The sequence below is a fragment of the Paroedura picta genome, chromosome 1, assembly GCF_049243985.1.
Source record: "Paroedura picta isolate Pp20150507F chromosome 1, Ppicta_v3.0, whole genome shotgun sequence".
Lineage (NCBI taxonomy): Eukaryota > Metazoa > Chordata > Lepidosauria > Squamata > Gekkonidae > Paroedura > Paroedura picta.
In genome coordinates, this window is record NC_135369.1 from 69,364,498 (window position 1) to 69,379,500 (window position 15,003).

Below are 15,003 nucleotides of genomic sequence, written 5' to 3' on the forward strand. Positions count from 1 at the left end.
TAATTTGTGGACACAGTATCCCTAACAAATGGCATATAGAGCAACATTATTTTCTCCTGTGAGTTGCGTACAATGATGTTATTCATGAAACCTCAAATGGCATTTGCTTAGGTTGCAAATGCATTACATTTTTGTCTAGACTGAGGAGGTAAATTAAATTTAAATCTAAAGACATTTAAAACATGATCCAAGAGATCAGGGTCTTGTTAGGAGCTGATATATGTAAACTGTCAACAGGTCTAGAAGCCAAGCTGAGTCGGTTGCTGGGAATTTAATGCTGTGGCAGGAAGCAAAAACTGATGTGGAAAACCAGCAAGAATGAGGCAGAAGTTGAAATCAGGCAGTCAGCAGGGGAAAGTAGCCAGGAGAAAAAGAAATAAATCTAGCAGTTATGAGGAGCTGAATCAGGAGAGTCTGGATCCCCTATCTACAGAAAATGCACATAACTATAATTTGTTTATGAAACTACTTTTTGTGGAGTTGTTTTATGGCAGTGATTTTTAAAAAAAAGCTATATCTCATTTACCTGTCAACATTGGCTTCCAAGGAGGTTCATAGTAATAAAATAGAGTTACTTGAATAACTCTTTGTACATGTTCATTACAGTAGTCATTCATAGTTGAAGTGCCTTGATTCATGTCAGAAGGCTGTCTTCCTCTGAAGGCCTGTTAGTGGAAGCTGGGGCTGTTAGCTAGATCTGAGCTCATATACAGCTTTTCACTGCTTCCTTCCTTCTTCTGACTGTCCCATTTATGATAATTATAAGCTAGAAGGATGAATGTTCTCATGTGGAATAGGACCCAGAAACAATTGTGTGTTTAGCTTTTGCCTCTGATGGCTATTAAATTTTGATCTAAACACGGATGAAAGTGGCTTGGATACAACCTTTGTTTTCTACCTATGAAAGGGTACTTCCACTGGTGGAAGAGGATATATGTATTTTTTTGTTCATTTTCCTTCCCATCACAGACTGCCATATCATACCCAGCGAGCAAAATTTTATGTACTTCCTACTAGTCTCCACATAACCTTTGGGAGCATTTGGGCAACTCCAGCTGACTGTGGTAGTGGGGAGGCAGGAAGTTATCTTGTTGAGCTCTATCTGGATAACTGTTTGCTATAATTACCCTATAAAATCATATTAATTTAGGGAAAATGTAATTTAGTAATATTAAAACAGTAAATATAGTGAATGTAGGATGATAGGTGTCTGTTAAGCATACTTGATCCCCCTTCAAGGATCACTGCCTTGTTGTGGCAAGGGGGCTGGCGTAGTTCAGTGAAGCTATGAGCTATACCGTGCAGGGCCACCCAAGACGGACAGGTCATAGCTGAGAGCTCTGACAAAAGGTGATCCACTGGAGAAGGAAATGGCAAACCACTCCAGTATCTTTGCCATGAAAACTCTATGGACAGTTCCAATAGGCATAACGATATGACGCCGGAAGATGAGCCCCTCAGGTCGGAAGGTGTCCAATATGCTACTGGGGATGACCAGACGGCTAGTACGAGTAGTGCCAGAATGAATGAAGCGACTGGGCCAAAGCCGAAAGGACGCTCAGTTGTGGAAGTAACTGGTGGCGAAAAGACAGTCCGATGCTGTAAAGATTTTTATTCCATAGGAACCTGGAACGTCAGATCCATGAATCAAGGTAAGCTGGACGTGGTCAAACAAGAAATGACAAGACTGAACATCGACATTTTAGGAATCAGTGAACTAAAATGGACAGGAATGGGTGAATTTAATTCAGATGACCATCAGGTATACTACTGTGGACAAGAATCTCGCAGAAGAAATGGAGTAGCCTTCATAATCAATAAGAGAGTAGGAAAAGCAGTCTTGGGATACAATCCCCCAAATGACAGAACAATCTCAGTTCGAATCCAAGGCAAACCATTCAACATCACAGTGATCCAGGTCTATGCCCCAACCACTGCTGCTGAAGAGGATGAAGTTGATCAGTTCTATGAAGCCCTACAACACCTTCTAGAAGCAACGCCAAAAAATGATGTGCTTATCATCATGGGGGATTGGAATGCTAAAGTAGGAAACCAAAAGATAACTGGGATAACAGGCAAGTTTGGCCTTGGAGTACAAAATGAAGCAGGGCACAGAATTTTGTCAAGAGAATACAATGGTCATAGCAAACACTCTTTTCCAACAACCCAAGAGACGACTCTACACATGGACATCACCAGACGGTCAACACAGAAATCAGATTGACTATGTGCTCTGCAGCCAAAGATGGAAAAGTTCTATCCAGTCAATAAAAACAAGACCAGGAGCTAATTGTGGTTCAGATCATGAGCTTCTTGTTGCAAAATTTAGGCTTAAATTGAAGAAAGTAGGGAAAAGCACTAGGCCACTCAGGTATGAACTAAATCATATCCCCAACGAATACACAGTAGAGGTGACAAATAGATTTAAGGAATTAGATCTGATAGACAGAGTGCCTGAAGAACTATGGACGGAGGTTCGCAACATTGTACAAGAGGTAGCAACTAAAACCATCCCAAAGAAAAAGAAATGCAAGAAATCAAAATGGCTGTCTGAGGAAGCTTTACAAATAGCTAAGGAGAGAAGGGAAGTGAAAGGCAAGGGAGAAAGAGAAAGATACACCCAACTGAATGCAGAATTCCAGAGAAAAGCTAGAAGAGATAAGAATGCCTTCTTAAACGAACAGTGCAAACAAATAGAAGAAAACAATAGAATGGGGAGGACCAGAGATCTTTTCAAGAAAATTGGAGATATGAAGAGAACGTTTCATGCAAAGCTGGGTATGATAAGGGACCAAAATGGTAGGGACCTCACAGAAGCAGAAGAGATTAAACAAAGGTGGCAAAATTATACAGAACAACTATACAAGAGCGAGCTTAACATCCCTGATGACCACAGTGGGGTAGTTACTGACCTGGAGCCAGACATCCTGGAATGTGAAGTCAAATGGGCCTTAGGAAGTCTGAGCAATAATAAAGCTAGTGGTGGTGACAGCATTCCAGTTGAACTATTCAAAATCTTAAAGGATGATGCAGTAAAAGTGCTACACTCAATATGCCAGCAAATTTAGAAAACTCAACAATGGCCACAGGATTGGAAAAGGTCAGTTTACATTCCAATCCCAAAGAAGGGCAACGCCAAAGAATGTTCAAACTACCGCACCATTGCACTAATTTCTCATGCTAGCAAAGTTATGCTCAAAATCCTACAAGCTAGGCTCCAGCAATATGTGGACCGAGAACTTCCAGAAGTACAGGCAGGATTTCGAAGAGGCAGAGGAACTAGAGATCAAATTGCCAACATACGCTGGATCATGGAGAAAGCTAGGGAGTACCAGAAGAACGTCTACTTCTGCTTCATTGACTATGCTAAAGCCTTTGATTGTGTGGAGCACAACAAATTGTGGCAAGTTCTTAAAGAGATGGGAATACCAGAGCATCTTATTTGTCTCTTGAGAAATTTATATGCAGGTCAAGAAGCAACAGTGAGAACTGAACATGGAATCACTGACTGGTTCAAAATTGAGAAAGGAGTTCGGCAAGGCTGTATACTGTCGCCTTGCCTATTTAACTTGTATGCAGAGCACATCATGAGAAATGCGGGATTAGAGGAGTCACAAATTGGGATCAAGATTGCAGGGAGAAATATCAACAACCTCAGATACGCAGATGATACCACTCTAATGGCAGAAAGTGAAGAGGAACTAAAGAGCCTGTTGATGCGGGTGAAGGAGGAGAGTGCAAAAGTTGGCTTGAAACTCAACATCAAGAAAACAAAGATCATGGCATCCGGCCCTCTCAATTCCTGGCAAATAGATGGGGAAGAAATGGAGATAGTGACAGATTTTATTTTCCTGGGCTCCAAGATCACTGCAGATGGGGACTGCAGCAAAGAAATTAAAAGACGCTTGCTCCTGGGGAGGAAAGCTATGGCAAATCTAGACAGCATCCTAAAAAGCAGAGACATCACCCTGCCAACAAAAGTGCGTTTAGTCAAGGCTATGGTCTTCCCAGTTGCAATGTATGGCTGCGAAAGTTGGACCATAAGGAAGGCCGAGCGTCAAAGAATTGAGGCTTTTGAACTCTGGTGCTGGAGAAGACTCTTGCGAGTCCCTTGGACTGCAAGGCGAACAAACCGGTCAGTCCTAGAGGAGATCAACCCTGACTGCTCTTTAGAAGGCCAGATCCTGAAGATGAAACTCAAATACTTTGGCCACCTCATGAGAAGGAAGGACTCCCTGGAGAAGAGACTAATGCTGGGAGCGATCGAGGGCAAAAGAAGAAGGGGACGACAGAGAATGAGGTGGCTGGATGGAGTCACTGAAGCAGTAGGTGCAAACTTAAATGGACTCCGGGGAATGGTAGAGGACAGGAAGGCCTGGAGGATCATTGTCCATGGGGTCGCGATGGGTCGGACACGACTTCGCACATAACAACAACAAAGCATACTTGGGTGTCATTTCATATACCACACAGAGCAAACCCAAGTCAACATCCAGTCAGTAGTCTCTGACCTTTCCAGACCTATTGAGGTCCTGAGGAAATCACATGACACCAGAGTCATGTAACAGGAAAAGAGATGGTGAGAGTTACAATCTCACCGGTGTCAAGGCCAGCAGATCAAAAGTGCTGAGCATAGAAAACATAAGCATATGGATTAGAGACATGGAGGAGCCCTCTTTACTATGCATACAAATAACAACAGGAGGAACTCTTGGCATCCTTGGTCTCTATGTAACTGTTCTTTCAAAAAACAGCTAAGAAGGCAGCTCTGTAGGAGCTTGCAACTCAGCAGGAGAGGCTCTGCAGCCACCTGAGAGTCTGATCCAGGGTTGAAAACCACCAATAAAAATAACAGATTGATGGTGAATTATTTAGTTATCTACATTTTAACATACTGTGTATCACTGAGACTCAGGGCAGATACAAATAACAAAATGGGACATCCAGTAAGCAAGATAGGTCCCATACCAATGACCACTGACTCCAACAGCAAGAGGCTTTTCGCACGCCTTCAAAATCGCACAATGGTTGCCAATTGAAAACGCTATTGATTTGCCGTTATGCACAATGTCGTTGACAATCTGCCACACACCTGAAACCGATCCGCAAAAAGCGCTTTGTTGTAGCGCTTTCAGGGAAATCCCCAAAAGTGGATTCACCCTCCGGAAAGCGATACACTCCTGCAACCAATCTGCAACACTAGCGAAAAAGACCTGTGCGTTAACATTGTTGCGGTTTCTACAAAGTCCCTCCCCCTGGCTCTCTCCTCTGATCTTCCGGCGAAGCGATCGCCATTTTTTTTTCTCCGAGCGAGCAGGGATAAACGCACCAGCGAGCCTCTTTCTGTTTAGAGGCTTCCCCGGCTTCAGTCCCTCCCCAGAGTCACTAAGCACAAACACAGAGAAGCCCGTTTGCTGATGTATTTTCCCTTTATTTTTTATACTTTTTTTTGGCCAAAAATCGGGCCCGTGAGGGGGGGGGGATTTTTTTTTCACTCGGAGGGAGCGTGGCAACGATCAAATGACAGCTCAAAAACACCAGGCAGCTGGATGGGTCTCTCCGTTGCAACGAATCAACACAGATTCGTTGCAATGGGTGTGGTTTTTTTTTTTAACTTTCTTAAAGGGAAAGGGGCTGTTTGGGAGCATGCTAACGGCCACCCATTGGCTGCTTGACGGCCAGGGGCGGGACGAGCTTGGCAATAGCGCTTCCTGGCTAGCGATTTTTGCCGAGACCGGAAGCCTGTGGGAAACGCTACAAAACGCAACTGGATTCCACTACAAAGGCAGGTATGCATAACGACGAATTCCACTATTTTAAATGGCGATTTTTCATTCAGCAACCAATTTGCTACAAAGATCCCGGTGCGGAAAGCCCCCAACTCTTTGAGTCCAGTATGTGAGAGATGAACCAGTCCAAAGCACTTCTGATACCTACTTCTATCTCTAAACCCCTCAGCAAGATAGCATGATCCACAGTATCAAAGGCTGCAGAGTACAAGGAGATATGACCTTCATCTACATTTAGACAATGGTTGTCAGATAAAGCTATCAGGACTGTCTCTGTCCTATATCCCATTCCTGAAGCTAAAGTGAAAAGGGTCCAGAGCATGTGAGCTATCACTGACAACTTGGAATTAGTCCTCTACTGCTCTCTCAGTCATTTTGCACAGAAAGGGCAGATTACAGACTGTGGGATAACTGGCCACATCAGTTATTTAACTGATGTGTGACATTATTTAACTGATGTGGCCAATAATTATTTAAAATTTTACAAATATTTATCAAATAAAGTGCACTAATTCATCATATTAAAAACATAGTCATAATTTAAAAACAACACATTTCTAACTGCACATGAAATAGACCAAAAGAATGGACCAAACACATTTCGACCCCAAGGAGTCTTCTTCAGTGGTCAAATTATTGTGGGGAATGCATTTATGTATAAAATCAAAATCAAAAGGTTTGCTGGGTGGCAAAGAAAAATCTGTTAGGTGCTGTTCCAACTAGTCTTTCTAAGGCATCTGATTTGGAGCCCACCTTCTAAGTTATGCACTTCCTGAGGCTACCACAAAGCTTTTTCTGACACATGTGGGAATGCACTCTTGATTTAAAACTGGGCAAAAACTGAGAGCCTCAGGCAGTGCATAACTTAAAAGGTGGGCTTGAAATCAGACACCTTAGAAAGACTAGTTGGAGCAGCACCTAACAAGTGGTGGCCTCAGGAAGTGCCTGATGAATGATGGGGTAGAAAATAGGATTGCTAGATATACAGTAGAAAAAACTGACATTTCATAAGTCAAAGAAATCTTATAATTAATAGGCACATTTCAGTTACTGTATAATGTAGCTTGAAAGACTCAAGCATATGCATTGGTAGATAGTTGTCCCATAGCATACAATAAAAAAGTATTTCCACATTATAATATTTATGTGGTCTCCACACAAATGTGAAGAATATCAGAACAGAATTAGACTGGGAATATATTGTTTAATTATATTTTCCTGTTGTGAGGTGTACAATTTTTAAAGAAATATATACACAAAGCAACAGATCAATATAATGATGGGTAATGCCTCCCTCCTTTGTCTGATTTATAAAATTGGATAGATTATCTAGACAATAGCTCAACAAGCCTTTATTGTTTATATTGTTTTTCATAGTATTTTAAGCAAAATGAAAACCAAATGATTCCTTTTAGAAAATGAATGTATATACACCCACATAAAGAAGAAGTTACATAAACAAAATTGCTCACAGCTGCTTTGGAAAATAGCTTTGATTTCAACTTTGTTTAGCTATATGATGTTTGACCCATTCTTAACCATGTTTACTTGAAAGTAAGTCACACTGAGTTCAGTGGGATTTAATCTCCAGTAAGTATGTTTAGGATTGCATCCTTAGTAAGTTTTATATACTTTCTTCTTTTTTTTCTTTATAAAATATTACAACATTGTGTTCTCATTTATTTAAAGAAAGGATTTTCCTTGAAATGACAGTGACTAGAACTGTTTCATACAGTGATTTCCAGATTTTGAATTAATGTTTTTGGATGAGTTGGTCTGCTTTCCTTAATATGAAGTTCATCTTTAAATGTTTGCTTTAAACTAACATTCTTTGTTTAGTAAAGGTTGCTGGCATCCTTGCATATTTGAGAAAGTGTAGATGAAATTGCAAGATGTATCTTCTCTGAGTACAATACTACTGTATACTTAGAGGCTTCTGTATTATAGGGTTTTTAATTCAGGATTGAAATGGAATCCTTCTTCTTTTATGTTTTATGAGAGACATGCCAGAAGTAAAAGGGAGAGGCCTTTTTGTTTGGACAACGTTGGTATAAGTTCTTCCGCCAGATGAGCTCACTAGGACCTCAAGTTTGCCCAGAAAGTCAGGATTTCAAATCAAAACTGTTATGTTCCATAGCACCCACGCTTCTGCAACCCATGCCAGTTGGAACTCTTTAAGACTCAGACTGGAAGTGCTGGCTTAGCACTTTAGTTTATTAATATCTTTACCTTACAACTTTTATATTGTCAAATGGGAGAAATAGCGTTCTGAATCTCTACAAATAGGTGAAGGAGAACTGAAAAAACAATCAGGAAGGTACATCATCAAGATGGCTGATTTAATGGTCTAGATTTGCCCCAAATTCAATTTTCAGTATTCTGGAGTCTGGACTTTGTGGTAGCTTTAATGTTTTATTAAACTTCCTTTTTGGGGAAATGTCATACTTCTGAGGATATTTCAATATATGACTATGGTCCACCACATGTAAATACAGTTTTTCTGAACAGTTGTAATTACAATTGCCAAAGTACTAAAAAGGAGTGAAAAAGCATTTGGTTTGGCTAGTCTTTAGATAATTTTTGTAGAATTAATTTGGGTACTAGAATGGGAAGAAATGACAACTATGAATTATTATTACAATTTCCTTGTTTCTATATTTGATTAATTATGTAAATACATGCAACTTTACATCCCAGTGTGTGAGAAGTAGGACCCATATAGAACCCATACATGATATAAATAAGCAGCCTTATACAGATTAGCTATAGTCTCATGCCCAGCAACAAATACAAGTCACTCTGTCAGCTGGCTAGAACAGTACAGTATTGTGTCAAATGTAAAGTTTTGTTGTGGGGAGAGGAAAAGGAAGGCAACTGTAAGCCTCTTTGAGCCTCCTTCTGGTAGAGAAAAGAGGCATATTAGAATCAACTCTTCTTCTTCTAAAATAACCTATATGTTAATGTAAGTTTGGAAAGTGGATAGTTTGTGCTTTTCGTATTGATAGTTTCAATGCCTTATTACTTCTGGACTAGGTTTATATATACATTCATGGAATATACATTCAAATGGTAATCGTGTCCTTTTTTGGTCACGCTTTTTTCTTGGATATTTTCAGGAAAAGGTTGAACATCTGTTAGTCATGGACTGAAAACACAGAATCCAGCTTCATGGTTGGGATAGAACTGGATGAATTGTGTATACTTTCCAACTCTTGAGGATTTATTTATTTGCTTCATTCATTCGCCACTTTTCTCCTCAGTGGGACCAAAAGCAGCTTATATTGTTCTCTTAGGATTGCATTATTATAATAAAATACTACAATACAATTTAATATTATTGAGTTTTTTCCACATCAGTGCAAAATGGTTTATATTCAGACATTTGTTTGAAAGTTATTAAAACCAATATGAGCAACAGGGGGATCTGCATCTTGTATTAATTAGGTTTTTTTTAAAACTTATTTCAGTACTTGGGACATTATACTATTATCTCATGTGCTAAAAAAAGCATGCATCAGTCTCTGTTTAAGAACTATTTATATCTCATAATAATTAGCATGTGTATAACTTTTAAAAGTCAGCGCCTGCTTACCCTGCTCAGGGATGTAATTTATGGTAACTTTGACTTAAATTATTGGTCTAAACTAATTATTCCCACACCACCTCCTCAGGGATACACATCAATATGTTTGGTTGCACATCTTCCATTCTCCTCCTCTGACTTTAGTCCCTTTGTTACTAGTGGAATTCTGGTGGTAGCTCTGCCACAGACTTTTCACTTGCTAGAGCAGTGGTCCCCAACCTTTTTATCACCGAGGACCCGTCAACGCTTGACAATTTTACTGAGACCCGGGGGGGGGGGTTCATCCCTGCCCCTCCATCAGAATTTTTCTGGACACCATTATATCAAACCCTATTGCATGCATATCTGAATGATAAAAATATAGTGTTGTTATGTGTAAAATATCTAATGCATTTTTCATTTATGTGTGCAAACTAAATATATAAAGCAAAGTTTGAGACCATTGGTACCTTTAAGATCAACAGAGGTTTTTTCAAGGTATAAGCTTTCATGTGCAAAAGTATGCTTGCACACAAAAATGCATATCTTGAATAAAATTTTGTTGGTCTTAAAGATGCCTCTGGACTCAGACTTGGCTCTGCCGGTTCAGGCCAACATGGCTACCCATCTGAAATCTAGATGAATTTCTGTTACAGATCTTTTAAAGATTTACTTCAAAAGAGCTTTTTTTCACTAGGGCCCATTCCTCAAGGCTCAGCTGTTCCGGGCTGCTGTGGAGCTTTATGCTCTGCAGCTTTATGTGTCTCCCTGGGAAACACAGCAGCAGCAGAATGGTTCCGCCATGTTGTGTGTGTGTGTGTGGGGGTTATTTTGCAGGAAGGTGGGATTGCATAGAACACAGTTCCACTTTCCTGCAAAAACAAACATACAAACAAAAACAATGCCCTGGTCTGCCCCATGGCCTGGCAAAGTGCCACAAAACCAACCAGGGCATTCTTTGCCACCTCTGGGCCAGTGTAGGGCACACACAAGCTGCAGGACAGGCCCTATTGGTCCCCACAGTGGGCTAAGGGACCACAGATTCTCTCATGTTCCCTTAGCCTGGGCCAACTGAGGGCCTGATCTGCATCAGACCCAGGATGTGGCCTTTCCAGTGGCTACATCATGTGGAAGTGGGGATTTGTCCCGCTTCCATATGACCGTCCATTCTTGCTGATTGCCATTTTGTCTCTTGATTCTCCTTGTATCCCATGCATCTTTCTTTCCTTCTCTTTCATAGCTTCCCTGCTACTTTCCTCTTTCTGGTTCTTGCTTTTGCCTCCCAGTTCAAAAGGGAATTAAATGAAGCTGATTAGTATAGAAATGCCAAGATTCTGCAAGATTATTGTGCTAGGGGTCAGCTACCATATTTCATTGCTTAAGTGATGTTTGGCAGCTGAGATCTTGTGAAGAAGTCTCATGAGATCTAGGCATATATAAACTATGTTGTATTTCTCCTCCTTAACATTTAAAATATGTATGTAAATGGGGAGCAGGGTGTGTTCATCAAGATTTAAAAAAAATCTATACAGTGGCCCCACCTATGACTATTAGATATACAATATTTACTCCTGAATTCATTGTTTCAGTAACAATTAGGTGTTTTAAGAATGATACCTACAAGTGGGGGGACCTGCAAGAACTAGCTGGGGGGGGCATCTCATTTCCCTTCTCCCACTATTTTCCTCTTTCCCTTCTCTATAAGTTTCCATAGGCCCTTTTCCTGCTTCTTTGTCTTCTCATCTATCTGAAGTACCGTAATAAAAAATAGAAGTACAGATAATACAAAACAACTCAATGGGATAAGAGTAAAAAGAGCACAATGGTTCAGTGATGTTGATAACCACTATAGTTACAGGACTGGATAAGGACAAAACAGAATAAATGGATGAAACTCTAACAATATATCCAAGTCAATAGCACAATAAGCAAATGTATTTCAGATGGCAAATCACATGTTAAACAGTCTGATTTTTTTGCTGACTAATACCTGATGTGGTACAGATGTGTGGTTTAAAATGGCTGCCTTACCATTGTAAGTATTCAGTAATTGCCATGATGATGCAAGGTCTCTTAATAAGCAGACAAGAGTCTAAAATAACTGGTTTTGAAGAAGACTAAGTTCAAAATAGATCTATTTTTACTATTGTATCAGTAATTGTATATTACACTTAAAGTGTAACTTGGCATTTGATGTGCATTTGTCTATTTTGCTATTGACTGAATAACGTGTCACAGTTTCATCCATGGATAGAAGAAGAAGAAGAAGTAGTAGTAGTAGTAGTAGTAGAGCCGTGGCGAGCCCAAGGTCACCCAGCTGGCTGCATGTGGGGGAGTGCAGAATCGAACCCAGCATGCCAGATTAGAAGTCCGCACTCCTAACCACTACACATACTCGTGTAGTATAGTCGTTGATATCCTTGACCCATTGTGTTTTATATAAAACCTTTTATTCCTCTTATCCCCTTTAGTGTTTTTTTCTAGTGTACCTGTAATATGTTTGTACTTCTCTTTTTTGCTGTTATAAAAGTCCCTTATTTTTCGTGTCTGAGAGTGCAAAAGCTATACACAAGCAGAAACAGTTTAAAGCTACTTACTCTGTATTGTTAGTAATGGTGATGCAAAAGAAAAGAAAATATATACAAAATATATTGATAACAAATATGTTGATATCAAATGTGAATTTTCAGTACATAACATAAAGTACCCAATGAACATTTTTATTCTCTGTTATGTTTATTTAGGATTGATGGACAGATTAACAATTTTTTGGAAGATATGGATCCTGAAAGCACATTAGATGTTGGCGCTGATATGCGGAAGATCAAATACTGTTTCTGCCATTTAAAGGTAAACTTCATTTACTACTGTTTTCTTCAGGGTGGTATGGATTCTTTACTTAGAATCATAGAGTTGGAAGGGACCTCCAGGATTATCCAGTTCAACCCTTGCACAATGCAGGAACTCACAGCTACTTGATAATAACATTTTTGTATTTTGTTTTACTAAACTATACTAGGGGAGAGTTGAGTAGGAAATGCTGGGTCCATATTATAATCTATTAAAATAATCATTGAAGCACCAAGTATGTTGTACATTTTATGACATGGAAGGAAAATATTTCTGATTTAGATAGTGTAATAACAAAAATGTGATGGCTGTCTTATGTTTTCTACATTTTTCTATCTGGAGATTTAAAAGAGATATTGGTATATTAATAAAGGATGGGTCTGTCAGTAGCTCCTAAACATGATGATTAGAGGAAGCCTCTTTGTTTAGAGGCAGTATACCTCTGAATACCAGTGCCAGGAGACAACATCAAGAGGATTCTATGCCCTATTGTTGGTCTTCCAGAGGAATTGGTTGGCCATTGTGTGAGACAGGATCCAGTAGGGCTGGATCCAGTAGTATATGTGTATATAATAATATTAATAATAATATTAATAATATCTAATCACTGCTGAACGCCTTTAACCATCAGTTTGGTGTAGTGGTTAGGAGTGCGGACTTCTAATCTGGCCAGCCGGGTTCGATTTTGCACTCCCCCACATGCAGCCAGCTGGGTGACCTTGGGCACGCCACAGCACTGATAAAACTGTTCTGACCACGCAGTGATATCAGGGCTCTCTCAGCCTCACCCAACTCACAGGGTGTCTGTTGTGGGGAGAGGAAAGAGAAGGTGACTGCCTCCTTCGGGTAGAGAAAAGCAGCATATAAGAACCAACTCTTCTTCTTCTTCATCATCAGTATGGTAACTATAGTACAGAATAAAAGGGACACTATCTTCCTATATGGCTTATAATGAAGACAGAGCAAAGGTGAAAGGGATGGAAGTGCTTAGCAAAGATGTTTATTTTTATTATTTAATAGAGGCAAAGCCCTTTGTACCCAGGAATACAATGAGCTCTAGGATGCAAACCTGCACTATGGCCTCCCTGGGGCTGGCTGCATGGCAAAAGCTGCTACCCACCCTTGGACTCTTGAGGCCTTGCCTCCAAAACTCAAGGAACATTTGTGACCCAGGAATCACCAGCCTCCAGCTGTGGCCTGGAAATCTACTGGAATTGGACCATTTTGGAGGGGGGACTCTAAAACGACAACTCGTCTCCAGGGTTCTGGAGATGAAAGGGCTTGCTTGGGAGGGGAGAACTCTGTGTCAGAAGAGTGCAGGATGGGAGAAGTTGGAACCTGGAGATTTCCTGGAATTACAGGTCATTTCCGCGCATCATAGATCAGTCCCCCTGGAGAAAAGCCCTGGCTTTGGATCCCATGGAGGTGCAGGGATGCCAGGCCCCAGGTGACAAACAAAGAGAAATGTTGGGTGGCAGTAATTGCTAATAACAATAAACAATAAATAATTCATAAACTTGTCACAGTTGCTTCCAGCAATGAAAATATTTAATTGATAGCAAAATTTGCTTAAATAACTGAAAACCTTTCAGTCAGTATGTTCTTCAGCTCAATTCAATATCAAATCAAACAGCTGTATGTTACAATCAAACATGAAAACATTGGTTGGCAAAGAACTTACCGAGGGTTTCTTAACTACTGCATAAACGTCAGCTTTTCTCAACTTTTTTACCATTGAGAAACCTCTGAAATATTCTTCAGGCTTGGAGAAACCCCAGAACTGGGATTTCCATGTCCCAGCTGGAGGCTAGCATCCCCACCACTAGTGAGGGGTGTCAGCCTCCAGGCGGGACCTGGAAAGCAGAATGAAAACTCCTCTCTAGACTGCAGAGATCAGTTCCCCTGAAGGAAAGGACTGCTTGGGATGGGGATAAAGGGCTGTGTTGCAGTCTCCTCTACACACACACACACACACACACACACAGAGAGAGAGAGAGAGAGAGAGAGAGAGAATGAACACAGAAGACAAAAGCAAGACTTATTAACCACACAATCAATTAACCCTATAGGAAATACCTATCTCCCTTCTTGGATTGCTCTGAGAAGCCACTGGCCAGAAGGTCCATTTTAAGAGGGAAAGAATCCCATAACAGTCAATGAGCAAGTCAAAGAAAACTTATAACATCCCTCTCAACAGCTTCTTCTGCTTATGCTCTAGCTACATTTCTTCAAGGCAATGGCAATTTGTGCAGCTTGTTGTAATGGTTAAGAGCAACAGCTTCTAATGTGTGAGCTGGATTTGATTCCCTGCTCCTCCACATGCTGGGTGGCATTGGGCTAGTCACAGTTGAGAGAGAGTTGGAAAAAGATGAGAGCTTGGCAAAGCAGAATAGACAGGATTAGAGAATAAGTGAATTTGGGACAGGATAAAAGGCAAAAGTGAGGAAAGGTTTTGAAAAAAGAGAACAAAATGAAGAGAGAGGCATAGCTCAAGTTTAAATGTGAAGATGAGGAAATTTAATTAGACATGAAAACCACTGGGACAAAGAAAAGGTCAAACAAAAGAGAAAGTTGGCACTAAGTGAAGGAGTGATAAGTAGCAGAAGAAACCACCTTCATTTATTCATTGATTATTCAATTTGTATCCCACCACTCCCATATAGTGATTCGTGGCCAGTAATAATTGTCTTGCACAATAAATTCTCATACCTAAGGCCCATTAAACCCCACCCCCAACAGCGACTTAAACTCCCCCCCCCCTACTTAATAGACTTCAACTCAGAAGCTATTCAAGGCAGCCTG

The 15,003-nt window shown here is 40.4% G+C and overlaps 1 protein-coding gene across 5 annotated transcripts in view; it reads left to right on the forward strand.

The window, feature by feature from the left end:
* The window catches only part of KIF6 (kinesin family member 6), a 214,631-nt gene that overhangs the window by 71,449 nt on the left and 128,179 nt on the right, over positions 1-15,003 (forward strand). For all 5 annotated transcript variants that reach the window (XR_013231806.1, XM_077341951.1, XM_077341917.1 and 2 more), the window contains one exon: positions 12,096-12,201. Coding sequence is in view for 4 of the 5 variants with exons in the window: in XM_077341951.1 (XP_077198066.1) it covers positions 12,096-12,201 (106 nt within the window). In the remaining variant the exon portion in view is untranslated. The remainder of the gene's footprint in view (positions 1-12,095; positions 12,202-15,003) is intronic.